General features: G+C 33.3%; 2 protein-coding genes and 1 pseudogene across 3 annotated transcripts; 1 reads left to right on the top strand and 2 right to left on the bottom strand.

Moving 5' to 3' along the window:
* The first annotated feature begins 227 nt into the window (after positions 1-227).
* On the top strand, positions 228-10893 carry ARK2 (armadillo repeat kinesin 2). Of its 2 annotated transcripts, none has more exons than XM_039042937.2 (19): positions 228-910; positions 1333-1433; positions 2074-2196; positions 2409-2594; positions 2769-2990; positions 3100-3250; positions 4329-4478; positions 5688-5776; positions 5967-6170; positions 6817-6939; positions 7472-7603; positions 7704-7835; positions 8572-8710; positions 8811-8903; positions 9128-9253; positions 9370-9495; positions 9863-10006; positions 10094-10222; positions 10304-10893. In XM_039042937.2, the coding sequence occupies exons 1-19, from the start codon at positions 736-738 to the stop codon at positions 10462-10464; spliced, it is 2706 nt and encodes a 901-aa protein (XP_038898865.1). In that variant the 5' UTR covers positions 228-735; the 3' UTR covers positions 10465-10893. The 2 variants fall into 2 exon arrangements, with proteins under 2 accessions (XP_038898865.1, XP_038898855.1); XM_039042927.2 differs by having other exon boundaries at positions 273-910; positions 9125-9253.
* A 5262-nt stretch (positions 10894-16155) lies between these two features.
* Positions 16156-17359, bottom strand: AHL22 (AT-hook motif nuclear-localized protein 22). The gene has a single exon (XM_039051306.2). The coding sequence runs from the start codon at positions 17124-17126 to the stop codon at positions 16314-16316; it is 813 nt and encodes a 270-aa protein (XP_038907234.1). The 5' UTR covers positions 17127-17359; the 3' UTR covers positions 16156-16313.
* Positions 17360-23596: 6237 nt separating this feature from the next.
* On the bottom strand, positions 23597-25544 carry LOC150038189 (serine/threonine-protein phosphatase 7 long form homolog; annotated as a pseudogene).
* Positions 25545-26657: the final 1113 nt, after the last annotated feature.

Raw genomic sequence — 26657 nt, 5'->3', positions numbered from 1 at the left:
TGAAAGCTATAAATAAAATAAAAAATAAATTCAAAATAGAGGGAGTAAAAGATATTTTTTTCTATCAATTTTCAAGTAGTTTCATACATGGCCTAGATATCTTTAAAAAAGAAAAATAGAGTTGAAAAAATCACAAATAGTATTTTTTTTTGAAAAAAGCAATAAATAAACCAATTAAATTTAAATTTAATGAAAGTATATAAAAAATTGTGCAAATTTGAAAATTTGGACCATAATAACATTAAACAAAATTACTTTTGCCGCGAAATCAGTATTTTTTGTTTTTCCCATTGAAGATAATTTCATTTTCTTCTTAATGTAGAAATAATCGTCACGAAGGCTCGCTGTGAAAACCGTCGGCGATATTTAAGAGTGGTCGCCGACGTGGGGGCGTTTTGGCCGCTGCACAATTTTCTCCGACGAGTTGATCCACATCGTGGTCGATTTGTTTTCTCTCGATTTTCCTCTTCGTAGGACCTACCGATCTGCGACCATCTCTGTCTCCTTCTCACTTCGTTGGGCTCCACTCCTTTCTCCATCATTTCGCAGTGTAATCAAGCCAGCCAGCCAGCCAGCAAGCACAAGCAAACGCTTTCTCTTTGTCCCATAACTACTGGTTTTTTCACTCGCTTTCACTGCCTGCTTGTACCAAGCAGCTTCAGAAAGCTAGCCGGGACCATACGCTCTTGAATCCTGGATCGACGGTGATTTTTCTGTTGTTTATGTTCGGATTTTATGGCTTCGAATGCTGCTTATCGGAACGGGGGCTCTCAGAGAGGTTCCTTCAAGGTGGATCGGCCACCGCATGCTGCTTCTAACCTCAGGACTTCGTCGTTTAAGGCTAGGCCCTCTATTCGTCGGTCTACTTCTGCGTCTTTCGGTTCCAATGCAAATAAGGATGGGGATGGAGGTATCTGACTATGTATCCTTGTTTTGATTTTGAAAATTTGACTTGCGAAATCAAGTAGATAGAAAGCTGATTTGTTTTGCTTGTTTTCGTGGCTATTAATTTTTCTTTTTTTCTAGTCAAGTTTCCTATAATTACCATCTAGTGTTGCTTTGACTTCAGCCTTTTCTTCATTGTTCGATCTACGAATTTTTTTCCTCCCTCTTCAATGTTGTATATTTATCATATTTCGAAGTACGATTGTGGGTTTGGTGCATTCAGCACGTTAGGATGAATTAGAAGGATATTTGGAAACTGGACCTCGAACTCTTCGTCTTTTACTTGATGGAAATTATTTTTGCAAGTTTCTCTCCCTCTTTTCCATATGTAGCGTGCAATGACCAAGCCTTGGTTATTTTCTTCCATGTTTTATATGATTTGGCCAGTGCCAGGAAGAGTTCGTGTGGCTGTTAGATTACGACCCCGAAATGCAGAAGAGCAGGTGGCAGATGCAGATTTTGCTGATTGTGTGGAACTGCAGCCAGAGGTTAATAATAACATTATTATTGTTGCTCCATTCAAACACCGATAGAATTGCTTGTTGCTCAGCTCTTATCTTTTATGATTTATATTAATTTCCGCTGGACGCTCTTTTAGATGCAAATGTGTTCCTTAGCAGTCTTGTCTTGGTTGTAGGTTAAGGATCATTCAATAGTCCTTATCAGCTCATAGTTTGAAAAATTAAATATAGAGAACCAACTTAAATTTGCTTATCATTTCAATGCATCGATATTGAAAATTCTATCCCATTTTCAGCCAATCTCGAGCAGAAGAATAGAGCAAATAGTATTAGGAGATTAGAAAGAACATGTTTCTTGTCCGTTTAATTGAAGTAATTCCAGTCTCTCGAGAATGGATGACAAACAAGATTCACTTACTAGTAGTGGTACATTTGAGAATTATTAGATTACTTCAGGATAGAAGTTTTCCCTGGGCCAACAACAATATATTGACATTGAATTCTGGAATATTGGAAATCAATTTAATAAAATGGGTTAAATATGATGGAAACAGAAAACATAGGAAATCACCTCCCCACTTCTAATGGCCAAATTCAAACGAACTCTTTTTTTTTTTTTTCACATTATAATATTCGACATTGACCTTATTTTGTTACTTCATGGCAGCTTAAAAGATTGAAACTTCGAAAGAACAATTGGGATTCTGACACATATGAATTTGATGAGGTGCTGACTGAATCTGCATCACAGAAGCGTGTGTATGAAGTGGTTGCAAAGCCGGTAGTGGAGGTGCGTCATGCTTGCGATATTATTTAGTTTTGTCAGTGGGAACCAGATGTATGTCATGCCAAAAAGTTGTAATTTTTATCATTCATCTGGTTGACTGTATGATGATGTATGATTCACACTAGCATGGCATATTTTACATTCCTGCTGCGTAAGATCTTATTTTATTTCATTTTCTTCTTCTTCTGATGGTGATGATCTGCTTCATTTTCTAGAGTGTTCTAGATGGTTATAATGGGACCGTGATGGCTTATGGCCAGACTGGTACGGGGAAGACATTTACGCTTGGACGATTAGGAGATGAAGATACTTCCAATCGTGGCATTATGGTCCGTGCTATGGAGGATATTTTAGCCGATGTATCACCAGAAACAGATCTAGTTTCAGTCTCTTATCTGCAGGTGTTAATCCACTGGAGAACATACTACACATGTTGTTTGATTATGCTGTTTAACTCTTGTGGTTTTCTGGATTTTCCTTCATACTTTTTTGTAGCTCCAGATTTTTAATTTATGCAAGTCTTTTGGTACATTGCAAGCAACTTACTGTCTTATGTTCGGGCTTCTGTTGTTTAGCTTTATATGGAGACTCTACAAGACTTGCTTGATCCAGCAAATGATAATATCCCATTTGTGGAAGATCCAAAAACCGGTGATGTTTCCGTACCTGGGGCAACTGTAGTAGAAATCAGAAATCAAAGCAGTTTTCTGGAGCTACTTCGTCTGGGGGAGGCCCACCGGTTTGCTGCCAATACGAAGTTGAATACCGAGTCTTCTCGTAGCCATGCAATTCTGATGGTGAATAATTAGCATCTTACCGTTTATATATTCTTATGTGACTGTAAATTAATATTTCATGATATACAATTTACTTGATAATTCAAATTATATCAACGCTGTAGTGCAGGTACATGTTAAAAGATCTGTTGTGAGGGAAGAGGTCCTTTCAGGTGAAGAGGGTGAACCTTCAGAGTTGGGTAGACCTTTCAGGCCACTTATACGAAAGAGCAAGCTGGTCGTAGTGGATTTGGCAGGGTCCGAGCGTATTCACAAGTCAGGTATGTTCCACTTTCATCTCCAGGGATCATCTCCAGGGACTGTAACAGATTATATGCTGAAATCTTGTGTGTCTTTACTTTTGTTGGCGGAGATGATGCCTTAATAATCTTCAGTTAGCAGCGTGGTTGAAATAAATATCAGGCGTTGCTATTGATTATTTATTTATTTATTTATTTTTATAAGAAATGGTGTATTATAAATAAAAAGGGACAGTTGCTATTGATTATTAATTTTCCATAAAGGGTCTTCCTAGTGAACCAAAATAGGTCGTCATCTGGTTAATGGTGAGAGAAGTATGTCATAAAGATTGCATAGAGTAAAGGAAAAGAACAAAAAAGAAAAAGTAAAGGAAAAGAAGAAAAAAGAAATAAAGGATAAGAGGAAAAGGAGGAAAAAAAAAAAAAGAGCATTGATCTTTAAGACTTCGATCTTGTTCTTTAAACCCAGTCTACTTAGAAATGGATAAATATTATCTTTAGGGGAGAGATAAGAGTACCATAGTTGGTACATCAATATATCATTTTGTAGTTTAATTTGATAAATTAATTATGTTATATTGACACAACTTTGTAGTAGTATTTACTTCAATGAATTTGATTCATTTATAGCCAATATTTTTAACAAATATGTAAAGTACTTTTTTTTTTTTCCTTTTGAAAACCACACTGGGTTGCCTAGTAGTCAATAAGGGTCATGTGAATAATAAAGGACTTAAAGAAAATGGATTCAAGCTATGGTGGGGTTTAATTTTCTTTTGTTTTTTCCTTTTTAATGAAAAAACTTTTCATAGGAAAAAAATGAAAGAATACAAGGGCATACACAAAGGTAAGACCCACAAAAAAAGGAATCAAACTATAAGACAAGGCTCAATCAAGAGAAATGAGACCAAGCTAACAATGACATAAGAGCCTAGAAACCAAGCCATGATGGGGTTCAATATCCCATGAGTTAATTTACAACCAAATGTAGTAGGGTTAGGTGGTTGTCCTATAAGAATAGTCAAAGATGCACCCAAGCTGGTGCGGAAAAAAAATTTGCTCTTTCGAAATGTGCTCATCTCTGATCCTTTTCTTGCAGGGAGTGAGGGGCATCTGTTGGAGGAAGCCAAGTCTATAAATCTATCACTTAGTGCTCTAGGAAAGTGCATAAATGCTTTGGCAGAAAATAGTGCTCATGTTCCAATACGTGATTCCAAACTTACGAGATTGCTCAGAGATTCATTTGGAGGTAAGACTTACAGGTCATGGGTTTCTATTTGCTCTATTGTAGTAATTTTTGATTCGATACTGATAAGGAATGCCTTTGATCAATGAAAGTAGATATAGAGAACATTGGAAAAGATATCTAATCCTAGCATGCTAATATATTCCATTAACAAATGTAAGTGGAACCTTCTCGAACATAATAGCAACAAATGCTCGAAGAGGCAATCAACTGATATCGATTACACTCTGTCAGTTGTAATGGAATAGGCCAAGTTGTCCTAGAATTGTGCTTTTCCCATGGCTGCCATGCAGTAGACAAGTTATCGCATTATCGAAGCACCATTTTCAACCCACACTATGAGGGCAAGGTGTGTTTTGGGTTGGAGTAATGATAGGATTGTGGTAAGAAGTTTATTAGAGATGTTATAGGGAGGCATAGCTGGTAAGTTTGTCAGACAATGAGAAACAATAGGATTGTGTATATTAGTAGTTAGCTGGTAAGTTTGTAAGACAATAGAAATGTGTATATGCTGGGTTTATTCTTGAGAGAGAAATAAGCCTCTTCAGAGTTTAGTGTTTTTTTTTTTTTTTTAGTACAACAATTGTGGGATAGGAGATCGAGATTCGAGCCTCCCACCTCTAGAATGGGAGGCCATGATAATTACCGATGAGCTAAGCTTACTTTGGCTGCCTCTTCAGAGTTTATTAAACCTTTTTATTTTTCTTTGATATTGTAATGTAGTTTATCCCCCTTTTCTTGATTTTCAATTGCGAGTTCAGTTGCCTATCAGTTCCTTTGGGTAGTTTGTTTTCAAGGTATTAATACAAATGACTTAGTGCGGAAAATGTGGGCAACTGTGAATAAATGAAGTAAAATATTATTAGTTTTGTTGGGGTACTTGTCGCTTTCTTCTCCCAGGTTCTAAAATAGCAATCTCAATTCAATATTCTGATAATCATTTCTTTAGTGGATGGATTATGCTATCACAATATCTCTATTATCTTGCTTTCATTTTCTTATTTTGTGTCAGTTGATTATGGGGATGCTTTTCGGAGTTTTTATAGACCCTTTTAGCAGTTAGCTTTGATGTCCCTATTTTAGTTTCACTTTTTCTTTCATGAACCTTAGTGGTTGTGGAAGTTGTAGTCTTTTTATCAGGGAAACAAATGTTGCCACATTGTTTTCTCCTACTGCCCATCCTCTTTTAAAGTTGTTATTTATGTCATACAGGTTCAGCAAGAACTTCTCTGATTGTGACAATTGGTCCATCTCCACGCCATCGAGGAGAGACTGCAAGCACTATTCTGTTCGGCCAAAGGGTGATTCTTTTGAGTTTTCTTAGTTAACAATGTGGTTCATATTACAGACTATTTTTCTTCAATCTTGCATGTTTTTGGAGTATCTCTATCAGCGTTTACATCTCCTCTCATTTGTTCCCATCTTCATTATGTGAAAAATCTATTTGTTACTATTTAGATGAAATAATCTTAATTGCCCTTTCTGTCACAGGCAATGAAGGTGGAAAATATGTTGAAAATAAAAGAGGAATTTGATTATAAAAGTTTGTCAAGAAAGCTTGAAGTACAGCTGGACAAACTGATTGCTGAAAATGAAAGACAACAGAAAGCTTTTGAAGATGAAATTGAAAAGATACATCTAGAAGCTCAAAACCGCATATCTGAGGCTGAGAGAAATTTTGCTGATGCTTTAGAGGTATATATAATTTCTCATAGTAGCTTTAAGTATCATGTTGCCCAACCTTTCAACTATATTGCTGGTCAATTAATTAAATGTAACATGTCACAGTAAAAGTTGCGCATCCCTCCTGCTTCAATTTTACACTGTTTAATTGTCTATTTATGAATTTTTTTTGAAAAGTATTTGTGAATATATAGATTCTGAGAAAGTTATCGAAGGTTGAAATTCTTGTTTCCCCTTGAATGACGAACTGGTAGTTTCTTGATTTTGACTTAGGGATTGTGGAACCCTTACTACATGTTTAATCGCTGGGCATGTAACTACTGTTGTAGCTTGTAATTTTTTTGAGTTATATGTTCTTTATCTTGCTTCATAAACGTAATCTCTAAAGAGAAGGAAATGTTAAGAAATGCTTTCAGCTTGTTTAGGACAGTTTCTTCCTTTTTTTTAATTTTTAATTTTTGCTTCTCAAAACATTTTTCTACAAGCATTCTCATATATGTTCTTAGAATCTTACATAAGCTCCCTTCTATCTCTGACTATTAGAATTGGTGGGTTTTTTCTTTTCTTTTCTCTCTCTCTTTTGGCTTCCTGTAGTGATGAGGGCCAGGGGCATTCGTCACCACTTATGTTGTTTGAAATAATTTAATGTCTTCTGTAGAAGGAAAGTAAAAAATGCCAGTTGGATTATATGGAAACTGTCAAGAAATTGGAAGAGAAGTTGGTCTTGAACCAGCCAAAGATTGATCATGACGATTCTATCCGTGACAAATGGAGTGGACAGGTAAAAATATCTATTTCCTGCGTTAGTTTTCTTCAGCAGGAGCCTTTTACTGTTGATCAATGTTGTTAAACGTTGGTTACATGATTTTGAACATTTTCACATGTGTCTACTAAAATTGGTATTTTTTATATGTTAAAGTCCCGTTTTATCTCAATGCCTGAATGTTGTATGATTTTCCAAATCTTTGTCAAATTTCTTGGATTGTCCTTTAAATTTTTTTATTCCTTTCTAACCAAATCAACCACAAAATAACTGTTGAGGCATTCTGTCAAAGCACTTCAGCCATTAAAGTTTTAATAGTTATGCAGCCACTTGCAAATTCTATTGCTGTAATTGATATCCACCATTTTCATTGTCGTTTCAGGCTTTCTGCATTTTGAATTTGAATTGTTCGAAATACTACATTTTACTATTTATTTGAGTCCATAGCATGATGCACCTTGTCTATTGTTGATGGTGGAGACTCAAATTCTCTCTCTTGGTTAAGGATGATTATCTGACATTCAAGCAATGGTTTTGGAGGATTATGTAGGGGGGCTTCGTTTCTGCTGCTGAAGAAGTTGAAGTGAAAAAGTTACTTGAAAATGAAGTAAACCTGCGAAAGGTGGCTGAAGAGGAGGTCAACAGGCTTAGACATCAGCTAGAGCTATACAGGCAGCCAAATGTGTGTAGTCATCTGATAAATGGATTAATTCAACAGTAATGTTCGATTTATGTCAATATCTATGCGGACATGGCAACTGAATGTGCTTTATGGTGCATAGGTAGGTGAAGAATCTGATGTTGTAAAACTCTCTAAAGTTTTGGAGGAGGAGGCTCTTGAGAAAAAGAAACTTGAAGAAGAAGTAATAATATTACGGAGCCAATTGTTGCAACTGACCCTTGAAGCTGAGCAGGTAGTGGTTACACAGAAAATAATTCCGTTGTCTTGTTATAGACCTAGGGTTGCTTTTTGTTGTATACCCTAAGTCACAATGCTCTTGCTACCTTTAACTTGATTTGGAAGTATTTTAAGTTCTTTATTTGCATAGAACATGCACAATATTGATTGTATATTTCTAAAAAGCATGGGACACTTTAGTTTGGCTGGCATGTCTGTGTCCTACACTTGTTGGACACTTGTTGGACATGTATTGGGCACTTGTTAGTACAACATATGTGTCAGACAGACATAGAATACTTGTTGAGTAGATTAAAAAAACAAATATATGACAATAATAATGAATATTGAGTGTGAAATACACAAAATTAAGTTTTTTAAATATATAAATGTATCAACTCATTTACTTATAAATTTCTTTTGGTATAAAATGATATATATTTTTAAAAATAAATATTTTAATAAACGTGTCCTAGATTTTAAAAAAATGACGTCTCTGTGTCGTGTCGTATCCGTGTCTGTGCTTCTTAGGTATATTTCATTTTAAATTAAAGTGAGTTCTAGAAATATTGAGTCGCTAAGATTAGGTAGTAGTCTCATTCTTTGACCTATCGCACTAGAAGATCATGGCCTTTTGTGTATGAAAATTAAAATGGGGGTGGGAGGGAGTCTAGGCAACCACTTAAAGAAAGATGTATTGTGCTGATGGCATCATAATTTGTAAACCAAATGGTTTTGTTGCTTGCATGCAGATGAGGAAGTGTCTTGATAGGGGTGGAGCTGAGAATGGATTTCCCGCTTATGATACTCCCATGTCTCCCTTTAGACATTCTCAACTCAAAGAAACAAAGAGCGGTCACAAGCCACAAGTTGCCACTCTTTTTGAACAAGGTAAACAAGACTTTAGCAATTTAATTTTGCACTGACGTCATTCTTTTCCCCACACACATATATATATTAATGTTTATGTTATTTCTTGCCTCCTTGGCAGTTGGTTTGCAAAAAATATTGTCCTTGCTGGACTCGGAAGATGCCAATGTACGAATTCATGCTGTTAAAGTATTAGCCAATCTTGCTGCTGAAGGTATGTTTTGCTCTTAAGGATATTTATCACATGTTCGCGATGTTTAATATTTTTTTTTATCCATATGTGTCAATATATAGATCAGTTTCTTATCAAGATGAATATTTATACATAAAGTAATAGATTTCTGTTTTCTGTGCTCTACAATGATACTATTGTCTCTTCTCTCAATGCCCTACTTTATTTCTGAGTTTTATGGTAGCTTTTGACATTTTGATTAGCAGAGTCGAACCAGAAGAGGATTGTCGAAGCAGGGGGTCTTATTTCATTACTGATGCTTCTTAGAAGCTATGAGGATGAAACGGTTAGAAGAGTAGCAGCTGGTGCAATTGCCAACCTTGCTATGAATGGTAACGTTCATCAATAATTTTTGGCTACTGACAGCATCTTATCGACTGTATGTTGCATCCTCATTTTCAGTTTCTTTGATTTGAAATAATTATATTTTACTTTTTCTTCATAACAGAAGCCAATCAAGAACGAATAATGGCTGAAGGGGGAATTAGTCTACTGTCATTAACTGCCAATGCTGCCGAGGACCCACAAACTTTGCGCATGGTTGCTGGAGCCATTGCTAATTTGTGTGGCAATGGTAATGAAAATAGAACTTCATCTCTTGGCAGTACCCATCACTAAGTTACATTAGTAAATTATTTACCACGATATAGGATTTGTGTTTCCTCTATTGATTGATAGAGGAAGACCAATGATTATATTGAGATTATTTTAATAATATTTTCTTAATCTGAAATTACAATAGAAATTATCTCCAAATCTTAAGAAGCAGCAGCCACCTTGGTGAGAAATATATAGGTTTAGAGAGATTTTAGTTTGACGTATATTTCCCCCCATTAAGTTTATGAAGTTTTTTACTTGGGATATATCTGTCTGTTGATTTCAGGCTTATGCATATCATATCATATTAGTTACTATGTTTTGGTCTCTCTAAATCTTACCAGAAAAACTACAGTCGAAACTGAGATCTGAAGGTGGTTTAAAAGCCTTGCTAGGAATGGTGCGATGTGGACATCCAGATGTTCTTTCTCAAGTTGCTCGTGGAGTAGCAAACTTTGCAAAATGCGAATCCCGAGCAGCTAGTCATGGTAAATGCCCAATTTAACGATTTTGTTATAACATAGTTATCAATGTCGGTGAACTTTGCTAGTCAGATTAATTGCTCTTTCTTGCAGGGATGAACAGTGGCAGATCCCTTTTGATAGAAGATGGAGCACTTCCTTGGATCATACAAAATGCAAATAATGAAGTGGCACCCATCCGTCGCCATATCGAGCTAGCTCTGTGCCATTTAGCACAACATGGTTAGTCAGGCTTTGATAAGTCATCTGCTATATCAAATTTGAATCCCCTTCTAATCTTTCATTAAATTTCCAATTTTCCAGAAGTAAATGCAAAGGAGATGATTGGTGGAGGTGCACTTTGGGAGTTAATTCGCATATCGCGGGATTGTTCTCGAGAGGACATAAGGAATCTTGCTCGTCGAACACTGACTTCCAGTCCTGTGTTTCGATCCGAAATGCGAAGACTGAGAATCGAATGCTAAAGTTTCTTCCACCAAAGACGTCTTGGGATTTCTTTCTAACCTTGTCCTGGGGCTTTGCTTGGATGGAAGAACTTCCTAGTATCACGGTTGCATCTCAATCTCTCACAAGTCTTCCTGCTTAATGAAAAAAGCACAGGTAAGTTGAACTCTCTCATTACTTTATTAAGCACAGGCTTTTGATGCTTAATCCTGGGGGCAACTTCCTTTTTTATTAAGCATTAAAAGCCTTTGATTAGAATGGATTGGGAAACATTATTGGAATAGGAGAAAGAAAGGAGGAGAGAGAAAGAGAGAGGAAAAGTTTTGTAGAGTGAGAGTCCCGAGCTCCCTTAAACTGGGACCCACTTAGTGATGGAAATTTATTAGATCGAATATTGTATAAAAATTGATCTGAAATGCAAGCTGTTAACATTTCAATTTTTTTTTTAATCTTTCCTGGCAGTTTCTGTCCCCTTTTCCCTTCAACCACTGCCAATCCCTAAACATGGAATTTCCTTGAAAATGTTTTCCCCCACCAGATACTCTGTGGGTGCAAGGGGAATCAATTATTATTATCTTATGCTATGTCTAACTCATTAATATGATTATAAAGATCTTCAATAACTTAATTTATTTGCTTAACTCATTATTCTTGTAAACATCCTTTTAATCTTGTAATTTGAAACAAGCAGAAAAGACCGGCTGACAGCTGAGATAGGGAATTGTGACCAATTTGTGCATAATTCTCATCAATCTCATAAGAGTGCTTGGATAAATTGGAGGGTACGTAACTTATCGAGTTATTGTGCCTTTCTGAATGAATTAATGGGAAATTTTATTTTATATTTAAGAAAAAATTTTAGAGCTTGTTAGACATTTGATTCCAAATAAATATATTACTTTCCTTTTGTGATTATAGTCTTCTTTAACCCTAAAGTAGAAAGTTAAAAGACTATTTTGATAACATTTTGTTTTCTGTTTTCTGTTTTCTATTTTATTTAACTTTTGCACTTTTCTTAAAACACGTTTGAAGTCTAAAGAAAATCTCAATAACAAAGTTTAATTTTAAAATGGAAAATGAAATGATTACAGTATGGGTTGGGGTTCCTTTCATGGTTCGGCTTCAAGAGTATCAATTGAATTTAAGAGAATTTGGTCAGTATAGTTTTAGAAATTCAGTTGCATCCATTCAATTTAAGTAGAAGTTATTTTTAGACTTACCTTTATAAAATACCGCCCTTATAAATCACAATTCACAAGCCTGTATTACACCAACTTTAACATCTCAAACTTGTAAGCTTAATGCTTCTAAAGAAGTGTTTTAATAACTACTGTCATCATGAGTTTGTTAAAAACAAAAGACAGGCAAGGACTATAATGATTATTTTTTTTGAGTTCGGGAATGAAATATATATTTCAAAAGTTTAGAGATCAAAATAAAATAAAAATTTGAAAATTTGGAGACCAAAATAAAACAAGATTGAAAGTTGAAGACCAAAGTAGATTTAGACCTAATAACCATAACTACTAACCAAAGTACTTAAAAAATATATATGTAGTACAAGTAAATTAACCTATCTTTGTATATTCAAATTCAGTGATTGATCAACTTATTTTTGCTAGAAATCATCTAAAGTTTCTTTCATAGTTAGCATAAAGTTAGCATAGGTCAATTGACATAAAGCGTTTATTCTCAACCAAAAGTCTTAGATTTGAACTTCCCAATTCATATTAAACTTAAAAAATAAAAATTAAAGAATAAAAAAAAAACTCAGTTAAAAGTGGTACATTTCTTTGAATTCAGAGTGATATTTGTCATGTCAAAGAATACACAAAAATGGAGTTAGAGAAGGAGCATTTGGAGCTTTGGAATATAGTCTGCAGTTTCAGATCAATCAATTAAAGAGAAGCTTCACCCACACCTTTTGTTTTGGTGAAAGCTAATGGTTCCTTCTTGAAAGAAGAGCAACAGAAAGTTCAAAAAAAGATGATGCATTTAGTCTAGTTGTTGGGAATCTTAATTTTGCCTATTCTCCTCTACTCCAATTCTCCCTTCTTTAATCCAACTTCTTTTTTATTTTTATAAAATCATATATTTAATTCATGAAGTTTGACACTTATGTCTATATATGTCTCTAAACTTTTAAAATTACAATTAATTTAGTTTTTTTACTTTCAAAAATTTTAAAACTCACGTATTTATTAGTCGTAAATTTGAAAGTTTATGATTTTTTAGATCTAAAATTCAAATTTATATCTAATAGATAAATTATTTTTTGAACTTTAGGACCTATTAGAACAAAATCATAAGTTTATAGATATATTTATTAAACATGTTTGATAGTCTAAGAACTAAATAGACACAATGCTAGAGAACTATTAATTTATAATTTAATCTTTTATTTCTCATGAAACAAAATGAATTATGCCATAAAAACGTTTCTTGTTTTCTCTTTTAAATTATAAATAAATTTATTCCCAAAAAAGCCAAAATCAAATTTTGTTCATTCATGGAGATTTGATTAGATAATCAAAGTTGTTCTATATTAGGACTTACAAGTTAGTTCAACCCAATGAAGGGATGCCTAGAGTTCACTGAAGCTCGAAATTCGAAAGTAGCCAATTGGTACAAAGGTTGATTTGTTTAATACAATATATTTGGAAGGTGGGAAATCAAAATTCAGATTTAAAAAAGAGAGTTCATATCAATTATCACTAAGCTAAACTAGAAATTATTATTTTTTTAAAGTCGGTTTACTATTCGACTATAGCTCAAGCATGTAAGAAAAACCCTACCTCAAGGCAACGGAGAAGGCAAGAAGGGGTTGTTGCCCTCATTAATTATCAACTATTAAATATTAAAAATTAACTTGTAATTTAATCCGCCAATATGAGTGTAATTCAAACATAAAACATGTTCGATTGACCAAAAGAGTTAGAAGTTTGAATCTCACAATTTATATTCTTGAATTAAGAAAAAAAATATAAATTAATTTTTTTGAACAAGTTACTAGAGTTAGGATAGTGGAATCAGAGGGTGTACTAGGACATTCCAGTTAGGTTGACAGCTCCTTAACACCCTTATCGTATCTCGATACCAAATTTCAAAAGTGTAAGTTAACTTGAGCTTTAAACTATGTTTAATAAGTTTCTAAGGCCGCATTTGATAATCATTTCGTTTTTGAAAAATAATCTTATTTCCTCTCATTTTCTTACCATAGTTTATATTAATCTCAAGTAGAAGAGTTGAATTCTTAGCCAAATTCCAAAAACAAAAACAAAAACAAGTTTCTTTTAAAAAATACATTTTTTTAGTTTTCAAAATTTGACTTGGTTCTTAAAATCATGGATAAAAGTTAGATATCAAAGCAAGAAATTTAGAGATGGAAAAAGTGTTTAATGTTTATAGGTTTAACTTTTAAAAATAAAAAAACTAAATGGTTACCAAACCAGGGCTAAACTTTTAGATTTGTATCAATTTTTTTTCCAAAACTTTAACAAAATGTCTATTAAATATTTAAAATTTCAATTTTATGTCTCTTAAATCCTTGACCTATAAAACGTTTTTAAACTATACGGATCTATACGAAATAGATTAGTTGAAAGTTTAGGATCCTATAAGACATAAATTCAAATTTATATAAAATATATTACTTCATTTTAACAGAATTGAATTATGTCAAGGACGATACCTATTAAAGATAAAATTGAAAGTTTATAAATTTATTAGACAATTTTAAAATTGAGATCAAATAGACACATTTAAAAATTTGAAGATATATTAATCATTTTTAAAGTTTACACAGAATCAAATAGGCACAAACTAGACAATTTAGGGATTGTAATTTAACCTTTAAAATATTATATAGAAAAATCAAGATTATCATTATTTTTTTTAAGGGTTGTTTTTAAATATAGAAAGTTGTTGGAATTATTTTTAAATATAATAAATATCAATATTTGTCAATAATAGATATGGATAGATATCTATCATTATCTATCACAGATGGTAGTCAATTAGAGTTTATCACTGTGATAGACACAAATATTTTTCTATATCTGTAAATATATCCTATTTAAAACAAATACCCTTATTTTAATTTAAGTGCACCTCCTTCCATTTTTAAAATTTTGTTCTTCTATTGGTTAACTTCATTATTTTTTCTAGGAAAAAGATATAACGAGTGAATTTAAATTATTATTATTATTATTATTATTTTATTTTTTTAAATCTTATTCAACCCTAAACTTAAAAAGCAAGAGTTTACCACTATCAATAAATAAATTTTACAAAATAAATGAGCATAACTCTACTTATATACATTAAAGAGTTTGATTCTCCCTCTCATATTTTTTTAATAAAAGAATCCACGAAATTTAATTGATGAAAACATAAAATCAAATCAGAAAATTACCCAAATCCGGCCATTAATAAAAAAATCACACACCAAAAGAATCAATTAGCTAAAAAAACGCCAATTGGCCAATAATCCCCATGGAAAACATCAACTCGGCAAATAATTAGAACAACATTTTTTTTATATCTTTAAATGTTTAGATCAGTTTACGCGCAGTTCGACTAATCTAACAAATAGAACCAATATTTATAAAGTCTCAATTCGAAGAACGTTTTTTTTTTTTTTTGAGATGTCAAAAAGACTTGTGTTGTTGTCTAGCTTTTATTAAAAAGCTCATTTGTTCTCCTAGAATAATTATGAACATCGAAAATTTTAAATGCAACACTATTTGTCATTCCATATACTTTGTATCTAGATTAAATATTAGGTTTATTGGAAATTGGAGAAGAAACATTTGACCAAAACCTCATTTTAACCAAAAAGAAAAAAGAAAAAAAAAATGATTCAAAGGAATATTTTGAGTAATGGTAAGGGAATTCCATTGTTCATGAGAAAAATCAAAACCTAAAGCTAGCTAGGGTTTTATTTTTCCTAATTTGGACAAAAACTTGTCTCTAAAAACAAGATAGAGAGAGAATAGAAGATTGTGAATGAGATTTTTGGGTTTAGGGTTAATGTTTTTTCCTTGGAAAACAAACATTTTGCCATACAACAACAGAACCCACTCAACACCTTACCATTAACCCTAAAATGTCTCTCTAACCAAAAAAAAAAAAAAAAAATGATAATATTCAATGCTTTGTAATATTACAAGTTCACAATGATTTTTCCTTAGTTCACAAGAATTGGAAAATAAAAAGAGATTCAACAAAAGACTCCCACATTTTTTGCTCCAATTTTGTCTTTGTTTTTAGATTTAATGACAAAAAAATCATTCCCACAAAATTGTCTTTCCAAGGAACAAAAGGAAATATTAAGAAAGAAAATCCAAATTAAACACCATATTTAAATTTGAAATATTTCTAGTTGGGAAAGTAAATGAAACATTCTGGGAACAAGGTACCTTGAATTTCAAACCCAAAAAAAATAAAAAATAAAATAAATAAAATAAATGAAATAAAATAAAATAAAACATTGGCTGTTCTTGCTAGTGCTTCATCTTTAAGCTAAGCTACCAGAAGAACTATTTTTTAACACCATTTCAATTAAATAACCTATATATCTTAAATCTGAAAATCCCCTTCCAAAGGGGGAAAAAAAAAAAACCCTCGAGGAAATTAAGGTTTTTTCTTCCTCCTTTAATTTAATTTAATTTTTACTGAAATCATTTTTTTTTTTTAAAAAAAAACCATAATTACGATCAATCCCTAAAATCCGAATCCAATACTTCTGCTATATCACATCAAATTAAAAGAACGAAAATGGGGAAGGGAAAAAAAAACAGATTACTCCAAATTCAGAAAATTACCAAAAAAAAAAGCACAATTTTTTTTTAAAGTTTCTGTTTATGGGCTAAAATGGTGGAGTACGACCTGTGTCCCAGTAGGGTTCCGTCGGCAATTGACACGTGTTCATTAGATGCGGTGCCAATCCATGAAGTTCCGGCAAAAATTGTTGCTGTTGCACGGCGGTTTCCGGTGACCTCACCGGACTACTTCCGGTATCCGCCGCTTTCGCCGCTTCCACGTCATCCTCCTCCAACGGCAGCCTCTCGTACGCTGCGTTTCCGAATGAAGCAGCCGTAATCACCACTGGCCCCGAACTCAAAAGTGGGCCCACTACGCTTCCTCCTACCACCTGCCCCTGCCCGCCGGACAAATACACGGTCAGCCCAGATGCCGCTGCCGGCGCTGGCGGAGGCAGAAACGACCCCGACAGCGATAGAATCTCGAATCTCCCCGGCAGAGAGATCACCGCTCCAGCAGCGGCGACCACGGCGCCCGGCTGCTTGAGGGTGACGTTGGTGACCGCTCCAGCGCCGGTCAGAACGCAAATGCCGCGCTGGCGTTGACGTGCAAAAATGGTGAGGGTTTCAATCACGTCGTTGGCGTTGGCGATTTCGATGACGTGGCACCGGAGTGCATTGGCGCTGTCCCGTGTGATTATCATCGGTGGCTTCGGCTTGTTCTTCGAACCAGCGGGGCGACCACGTGGTCGTCTCAAGACCTCGCCGTCTCCGCCACCGCCGCCGCCGCCGCCACCATTTTCGTTGTGCTGTTTATCGGGGTTTTGTTGGAGGAAATGATGATGGGGATTGAGATGGAAGTCTCTTGAAATGAACGGCGGCGGAAGTGGACGGCCGTGTGCGGCGGTGGCTCGATCCATATAATTATAAATTTACAATGAAATATATATATATATATATAGAATTAAAGTTTCAAAGCTGAAATTGTTCAATGATTTCAAAACCACAGGAAGAGATTTTTCGAAATTGGGAAATCTATTTGTTGATGAAGAGAGAGAATTATGGTTTGATATTTAGGAAAGAAAATGAAATGGGAATGAAATTTCAAAAGGAAGAGGTAGCTTCGAATAATTTTTGAGAAACACTCCCAAAATAAGCCATCTTTTTTTCTTATCATTTGAAATTTATATTTACAAGCAAATCTCTCTCTCACTGCCGGGTTTTTTTTTTTTTTTTTTTTTATTTTTTTTATTTTTTATTTATATATATATATATATATATATATATATTATATATAAAATTTTTAAAATTTAAAAATTAGGGTTTGGGATGGAAATGAAAGATAGTGGCTCTATTGAGTGTAAAAGTACTAAATTTTGTTATGTGTTTTTTTTCTTTAAAAAAAAAGGTTTTTGAAAAATCAATGAAACTAGAACTGTGACAGTTAGAAAAATTATGATTTTTTTTTTAAAATTATGTATTGCATCTTATTTAGGTCCTATTTGGTAATGAAATTATGAGTATTTTTTTTTAATTATATATTGCACCTTATTTAGGTCCTATTTGGTAACCATTTCATTGTTGGTTTTTTATTTTTGAAAATTAAGTTTATAGATACTACTTTCACCTCTAAATTTATTCTTTTATTATTATCTATTTTTTACTAATAGTTTAAAAACCAAACCAAATTTTGAAAACTAAAAAAAAAAAAAAAAAAACTTTTAAATTTTGTTTTTTGTTTTTAGAATTTGACTAATAATTCAACCATAGAAATGGGAAGGAAATAGACTTAATTTTCAAAAACAGAAAAATGAAATGGTTATCAAATGGGGTCGTAGCTTTAAAAACTTGTTTTTGCTTTTCAAACTTGGCTAATAACTCAACCACTGTACTTAATGAAGATACAAATAAAAATGGAAAGGAAATAAACTTAATTTTAAAAAATTAAAAACAAAAACCAAAATGATTACCAAACAGAACATTAACATTTGGTTTTTTTCTTATTACGATAATATAATAATACATTTAGGTTCCTCGAGACTATTTGAAAGTTTGGTTTCTTTACTTTGAAATAGTACCTCTTTGTAAATTATTATAGGCCTTAATTGGAGTCTCTTCCAGCTATTTTACACATTTAAGCTAGGTATTGGAATAGACGATAGGTAATAATTTTTGCTTGAGCTAAATTCAATATATCAATGGTAAACTTAACTATTTTTTCTAACCAATACTCTAATAAGTATTCTTCTCCCCTTGTGAACACAAAAATTTATAAAAAGGGTTCAACGAGTAGAAATCAGTAATTAACTAAAAAGAAAATAACATTTTAGAGTTCATACACTGACCTTACTGTATTGATATATACCATATTAAATCAACAATCAATTTGAATAAATCTTCTAATGAGAGTTAGAATATATATATTTTTTTTCACTTTTTATCAAATATTTTAATATAGTAGTAGAGAGTGACGACACACCTATCTTAATGAAAGATCGAGGTCACTAGTTTTATATCGTCTTCAATAATAGATATACGTGAGACACTATGTTAGGTAGGAGGACAAGGTGTGTGTTGTACCTTCAAATGATGCAAGGTTATCCCTAAGCTTGATCATGGAGTTCATCTCTTGAATAGAGCCTCAAAGCATACCATTAGACATGAAGTTAATTTAATTTTCTTTTAGAATCACTATAGGAAAAAAGGTCTATGATAGCTTATGAAAAAAGTTATGATAGATCTTTTATAGCATTTTACAAAAATATATGACAACCCACGCTATAAAAAGTATGGATTTTTTTTTATAGCATTTTATAAACACTAAAAAAAATTTCACCTTTCCCACGAAAAAAAACATCGGGCAAAGTACTAAAAACGTCGAGATAGGTTATGCCAACTCATTTTTTTGCATCTTCATAATCGTCGTCATATCCATGTTGGGAGAAGTACCTCTCGACGAAAACTATTTTCGTTGATATAAATACCATTTTTGCCAATGCAATTTTTTGCATCAGCATATGTGTTTTCCCAATAAAATACAATTTGTGTTGTTAATAGCATATTTCTAAACAACAAATTTTTTAATTCAATAGACAGATTTCTGCTAATGTTTATTTGCATCTGCATAAGTTGCTTATTATTTTATATATTTTTTGTAACAATTAAATAAACAAAATTTTATTTCCTTAATACCTAATTATGCATAAACAAAAATTAATCTTCAAACAAATCAATCGGGGACAAATATAACAAAATAAGCTTATATATTTAGAAATAAGACTAATATTTAATACACAAGCTATAAAATTCTATTATAGAAACTATGTATACAATTAAATTTGAACTTTTTTAGCTTCTTACAAATTCCCTACATAAAAAAAGTTTAATCTTCCTTAAGCCAAAATACCCTAAGCCCAAATAAGTGAGATACTAAACCAAATTAAGTAAGCATCTCAAAATCTTCTCGCAATCTTCAAAAAAATATTCTTTAAGAGTTTATATGAACAACCTGAAATAGGAAAAACAAATACTATGAAAGATTTTTTAAAATCAACAAAGAAAAATGCACAAAAAGATCTTAACAAACACGCAAAGACTTAAACAAAATGTTTAAAATGGCTATGAGAAATGATCCTTTCTCAAGTAACAAATATGTCGTCAATGTTCATAATTAAAACATGGACACCACAAACAACCATTTTACTATCTAAAAAGTGATTAAAATAGTTATAATTAAGACGTGAACCCTCCCCCACGCTACGAGCATATCGTAAATCTACTTAAACAAATACATAAACGTCCCTTAAACCTCCACAACTATCAGATCCCTACAAATAAGCCAAGAACAAAGTTCCTTTAAAGTACGCAACTAGGCTTCAAGATAATCTAAAACACAACTACAACATATACATCCACCTCCCTCCCCCAAGCTACGAACGTGTCCTAGTTCCACCTAAGTGCCATTTAAACCTACAAAGTAACAATAAATGCATAGAAAGCATCAAAGTGAATCCTTCCCCCCTAAATCTACCTAAATTTCTTTCAAAACTAAACCTGTCATTCGATAGTCCTAAAAGCATATAACTTAACTCTCAGATCCCTACAAATAAGCCAAGAATAAAATTCCTTTAAAGTGCACAATTAGGCTCCTAGATAATCTAAAAAATAATTACAACATATACATCCCCCCTCCTCCTAAGCTACAAACGTGTCCTAGTTCCACCTAAACGACATTTAAACCTACAAAGTAGCAACAAATGCATAGAAAGCGTCAAAGTAAATCTTCCCCCTCCCCCTCCCCCTCCCCAATCCTCCTAAATTTTTTTCAAGATTAAACCCGTCATTTAATAGTCCTAGAAGCATATAACTCAATTTTCGGATCCCTACAAATAAGCCAAGAACAAAAGTTTCTTTAAAATGCACAATTAGGCTTCCAAATAATCTAAAGTGGCTACCATAACTACAAGATAGCCACAAAACAAACAAATGAAGTTCCTAAATCCACTAAAACACTCATATTTGAAGTGGCTACCATAACTGCAGGATAGTCACATAATAACCAAATTAAGTTCCTAAATCCACTAACCAAGAACTGAAAGTTGTCATAACGTACCTAGTTGTTCGAAAGTCCATCACACTGCTTTGTTGCGCACCTAACTATCTTGTAATTTCAGTCATTTGATCTTGAAAACCCGAAATTATTGACTTCAATATGGCATTTATCTCCTTTAAGCTTGCCACCTTCGCCTCAACTTTTCATACTTATTCATAATATCTTTCTCAATTTGTGAGGAAGATGTACCACTTGTAGCTAAATTGGGTTTTGGGTTCCATCCAAGATCTTTAGTGTGGCCTGTGTGGGGTTGTATGTTCTAAAACTCGCAGTTTGTAATGATAAACATATTCTATTATCAATAAAGATATTATTGACGTTTATTCAATAAAACTGCTGTCGAATATGTGAGTTGGACTTGTAAAGACTAAAGATCCATGGCTATTATATGAATACATGAAATTTATGTGGAGACATAAGAGCGGATTAAGTTCAATAAATAGCCAAAATGGTCTATAGTATATGAATAAGGCTGAGTATTTTATTCTGGTAACACTATTGAATGTGACCCACTCAGTAGTTGTTACAATTTGTTGTAAAGTGCTACAAACGAAGTGGTCCTGATTTGTTCACGTATTGACATGAGAAGTGGGAGCGTCCTATGCAACGAGTTTGCATAAGATCAGACCAACAAATAAGTCACTCGTACTTTATAATGTTGTTTACTTTTTAAGACTGACTATTTCAAAGCGATGACTTAGGTAACTTGACCTTAATTCTGAGCTAACTATGAACTCCTGTTTATTCGACATTATCCTTAGATTTACATGGGTGAGGGTTGACTCAACGGTGTTGGCTCAATAAGCCTCCCATTTCAGGGGTAAGACTGGGTAAATAGTTGGGGACATAGGATGCAAGACGAAGTTCACTCTTACCCGCTTTTAGGAATAGTAGAGAGGTCGTTCCCTTAAGTGCTGACTCCGGGTCTTGAACAAGGGGCCCCACCTTTTCATTGGCATGAGAGGAACTCAGTTTAGTGATTGGATCACAAAAAAATTGTTCATTAGAGGATCAATGGGACTTAAGGGGCAAGATGTAATCTCGAGGGTAAAATAACTTATGAACCAGTCGTTATTATGAACAACCTGTGAAGGGTTGACTTACTTATCATGGTTATATCAAATGGACACATAATATATCTACAATGAGGGGAGTGCAACTACGGGCTATAGTGGACAGTCCTGTTAGTTAATGAATGTTGATTAACTAGGTTAAAGAGTTTGATCGATAAGTCCGGATCATTAGAGCCCATGGTTTGTAGGTCCATCGGGTCTCCTTGCAGCTCACTACGGACAAAATTGAAGAACTAAGTGAAGTAAGAATTTGAAATGTTCAAATTCGGGCCTTAGGGAAAATCATATTTTATATGAGATAAAATTTACAACTAAATATTTAATTTATTAATTAATTATTTATTAGAATATTCTTGAACATTAGCATGAAAATGTTTTTTAAAATTAATTAATGTGATTAACCATTAGGTGTCAAAAAAAATTTAATACGTGATATTAAATTTGTTTTTAAATATTTCTAAACTATGAAAATGTTTTTCATAAAAAAATGATTTATTTATTTTTTAAATTAGTTAGTGGAAAAATCCAATTGTTGGATTTTCCCACTAACTAAGTGGACTTTGAAGTCACTTTCAAAGCTTGATACCTAAAGATTACATGCTAGTGGGGTTTGAGGTGGAAGACATGCAAGATAGGATTTTGCATGTAATTTGTCTATAAATAGTTTGGTTTTTGAAATGTATTAAAACTAATGCTTCTTTGACTTTAGGCTTTACTTTTCTATCAAAATCTCTTTACTCTCCACTTTACAAGAATGAAATTCCCTTGTCTTCACTAACAAAACAGCCCCACCACCGTGTTCTTCAACTGGAGAATAGCGAGGATTTACCGTTGGTGGTGTCGATCGAGCATGAAGAAGAAGATTGCGGTGGATTCTACAAAGGTTGTATTTTCTAATCCTTTATGCATGCTTATTCTTAATTTTATGTAATTAAAACGTTATCGATCTTCGTTTCCACTTTTCCATGCTTTCTTTATGTTCCATCAGCTTGGTTGTTTTTCCAAAATCCGTTCACAAATAATTTCCACCGTTGTTAATTTAAATCCATCTTGTGATGATTTTCCAATCTCCTCTTACATTGCCACCTATATTTATAATGATTTTTGAGGTTATATATTATATATAAGGATTAATATAAAATTACGCATATATGATACAATATAACTTACAAATGCTTCTTTGGTGGCTTCGCTTATCCACTCATCATTCTCTGATAAGTGACTTTTGTAAAACAATTCCACTTGACCTACTTTTTCACCCTTCTTGATGGAAAAATTAAAAATATATTGTAGTTTTAAAAACTATTTAGAAAAATATGGTACTTTTCAAACTATTTAGAAAAATATTGTTTTTTTTAATAGGTCGAGGGTTCAAAATTCGACCTAGTAGATTATTTTTTTCTTTAATAATTTAGACATTCGGCCTTCTTCTTTCTTTCTTTATTTTTTTTTTAATTTTTCATTTTATAAAAACAATTTCTAAAAATATTTTATTATTTTATTTAAACTCTAAAAAGAATAAATTAAAAAAATAATATCTCATAAAAATAAAAAAAGTGTAAATTAAAATATCTCATTTATATAAAAATAATTACAAAAATCAATGTGTCCCACAAGGCGGACGTCGTCGATTTCGAGCTGGTTGTCGTTGTCGACTTCGAACTTGAGGTTGTTCGGGTTCATCTTGATGTTGCTCGGGTTCTTCTTAATGTTGCTCGGGTACTTCTACAGGCGCTTCATAATATAAATATTCATTATGCTCTCCACGACCCCGACCATGTCCATGCACGTATGAAGACGAAAAACCAGCTTTTGAGGCATAATGTCCTGAACCAAATGCTGGCATCATCATCATCGGACTAACATAATCAGTTTGACTTTGCGTCTGCATCACAAGGGCAACTCTTCCACATTATGGGCAACCTCATCAAACTCATCCTTTTCCCGAACAGGTCCTCTACGTCTAGGAGCTGGTGGAGGAACAATAGGTATATCGTACATATAATGTATCTCCTCCATATAGCTTTCATTGTCACTACATATAGCAAGAACTTGGTTCAGATCATTCGCAACTTCACAGAGTCTACTGTTGTTCGATCTTTGTGAATTATAAAACAATTACATAATATTTAAAATAAATTTAAATTGAAAATAATTAGATAATATTCATTCATTTACCAGATGACCCACAACTGCTCCCGGACGAGTGACGTAGCGCCTTATGATATTATTATACCAATGAATATATTCTTGAGTGACATCCCTGTCAAACTGTTCAATAGAAACACCCACTGCAATAAACCTTGCACGATAGTGCCATCGCACTACCAAATGTGCAACTTTTTCGGATCAATCTCCAGTCCTCAAGTCAATATCATACAGTAGGGGTTCAATATTACAAGGCGATGGGACATCCTACTGAAAACCGAATTGTCTCATCACCCTGTCAGGAAGATGCCACTCACTAATGTGACAACATATGAGAGGACTCATCGTTCGCCATATGTTTTGACCATTCGTACAAAAATTAGGCAAAGTATGCATAATAATTTTGTACGGCTCCCAAATAACTTGAAACACAAAATATTATATTGGATAATATTAAAGACAAATACAATAAAAATGTGTATAAAATAATCAATTAGATTCAGTGTAATGTACCTGATCAGGTTGAAGTTGAAGCAGATCAAACATGTATCTATACTAGCTCACTACATGTGGGTTATCCTAGTCACACAAAATTTGTCATTCCACCTAAATTTTTAAATTGATAATTTAGAATCTAAATTAACTAGATCAGTGATATAAAAATTAAATTGAATTAAAACAATATACCGAGAACCATAGGCTCGTCCAACTAACTGGGCGTCATTAACATGTTATAGCCGTGGAGCCATTGTTGGAAATCGCTCCCAAGCCCATAGTTGCAAAAGTATGAGAGGCCCAACTATCTCTCGAACCTCAAGTCTTGTTGCTTTGCATAGTTGTCTATACAACCATGCCAAACATGCTCCACCCCACGAATACTGCCCTGTATCATAGAGGTTAGCTAATAGTGGCAAGAACATCAAGTGAATAAAATTACTTGATTTATCAGAAAACAAACTTCCACCCATCATTTGTAGTATATATGCTCGCACATATCTTATGACGGTTTCCTCGTCTGCATTATCTGTGAGCTCACAGAATTGTGTTTCTAACCATATCAAACTTAACTTCGATCCTTTAATCTTGTCGGCAAGTGGGGTCGCACCGAGGTACAGTTGATAAACTTGTGACCAGTCATCATACATCACTCCGATGACCGGCTCACCGTCAACAGGTAACCCCAACAACACTTCTATGTTTTGTAAAGTGATAGTGCACTCTCCAATAGATATATGAAATGTATGTGTCTCGGGCCTCCATCTCTCGACCAAGGTTGTGATCAGATGCCAGTCCAACTGAATAAATACCAATTTGGCAACCCTATAGAATCCAGATATGCGTAGTAGTGATAGTATTCAAGGGTAGAGCGGGGTGCACTGGAGAACTGTCTCTCGACGCCTGCAAGATATTTCTCCAGTAGTACGATCTCGCCATACAACAGATGATCAATGAATGGACTGGTCGTACAAAACATCGAGATCAACAGGTCCTGGATTTAAAGCCATGATCTGAAAGAACAAAAAAAATATTTATTTCTCAATTAAAAAAATATTTATTTCTCGATTAGAAAAATAATGTACAATTTAATTAACTTAATTAAATAATGTACAACTTAATTAAAAGAATAAGGTACAACTTTATAAATTATAATAAAAAAATTGAATATACAATAAAAGTATTTACACTTAATTAAATATACATGATAAAAGAAGTATTTATTTCTCAATTAAAAGAATAATGTATAACTTTATAGATTACAATAAAAAAAATTGAATATAAAATAAATTATATAAAAAAATTGAATATACAATAAATTATAATAAAAAATTGAATATACAATAAAATGAATATATAATAAAAAATATATATTTATTTTTCAATCCCTAACTATTTGGAGCCCGTAACGAAGGACACTTCCTTCGATTATGGCCTAACTGATTACAAAATCCACATCGTTGTCGAGTGGTTGGTTCTGTCCAGTCCATCTTGTTGTGATAACATGAACTTTTCGGTCTACCAGGTTTTCTCAACAACATGGATCGGATGTAAGACGGACATATTAGGGTGCGTGATTCAGTAATCTTCATGTGGTACAGGTTGAAATTGAGGAGAGTAACATTCAGCATACGTTGACAATTTAGAGTAGTCCTCAATAAAGTCTTCATAGTTCATGTTAAAATGTGAGCAAACGGCCATAAAATGCGAGCATGGAATGCTGAATGCTTGCCACTTGTTACATGAACAGTACCGCTCCTCAATATCTGAACGTTTCCTTCTTTGGCATTGAGACTATGATGTTCGGTCTTCACATGAAACACACCTTCATACCGATCGTATGATTGTACTTCATGTTTACTAGATCTTGCAGCCCATTTATTTATTTTCTCGTGTGCGTACCTGGATTTTTACTCCACTTAGTATTATAAAATATGTTTGAAATAAATTATTAATAACATATATATATATATATATATAATATATACACAATAATATTACCGGGTGTATTTATCTTGACACTCCAATGCATCCCTTATTTCTTCTCTTCTTTTCTCGAAATAATTCACGCATTTGAAGAATGTTATCTGAGCAAGAGCATTTATAGGCAACATTCGAGCTCC

Source organism: Benincasa hispida, chromosome 1 (genome assembly GCF_027475165.1).
Source record: "Benincasa hispida cultivar pf3 chromosome 1, pf3_genome.v1.1, whole genome shotgun sequence".
Classification (NCBI taxonomy): domain Eukaryota; kingdom Viridiplantae; phylum Streptophyta; class Magnoliopsida; order Cucurbitales; family Cucurbitaceae; genus Benincasa; species Benincasa hispida.
Note: the sequence above shows the minus strand (reverse complement) of the source record. Positions and strands in the feature narration are given on the sequence as shown.

What these genes read in the sequence shown, in the direction of transcription:
- ARK2 (XM_039042927.2), top strand. Translation starts at nt 736, where the DNA reads ATGGCTTCGAATGCTGCTTATCGGAACGGGGGCTCTCAGAGAGGTTCC. An exon ending in GTAGCCATGCAATTCTGATG is followed by an intron (nt 2,991 to 3,099) that starts GTGAATAATTAG and finishes GCTGTAGTGCAG; the next exon opens with GTACATGTTAAAAGATCTGT. An exon ending in TGCCACTCTTTTTGAACAAG is followed by an intron (nt 8,711 to 8,810) that starts GTAAACAAGACT and finishes CCTCCTTGGCAG; the next exon opens with TTGGTTTGCAAAAAATATTG.
- AHL22 (XM_039051306.2), bottom strand. Translation starts at nt 17,126, where the DNA reads ATGGATCGAGCCACCGCCGCACACGGCCGTCCACTTCCGCCGCCGTTC.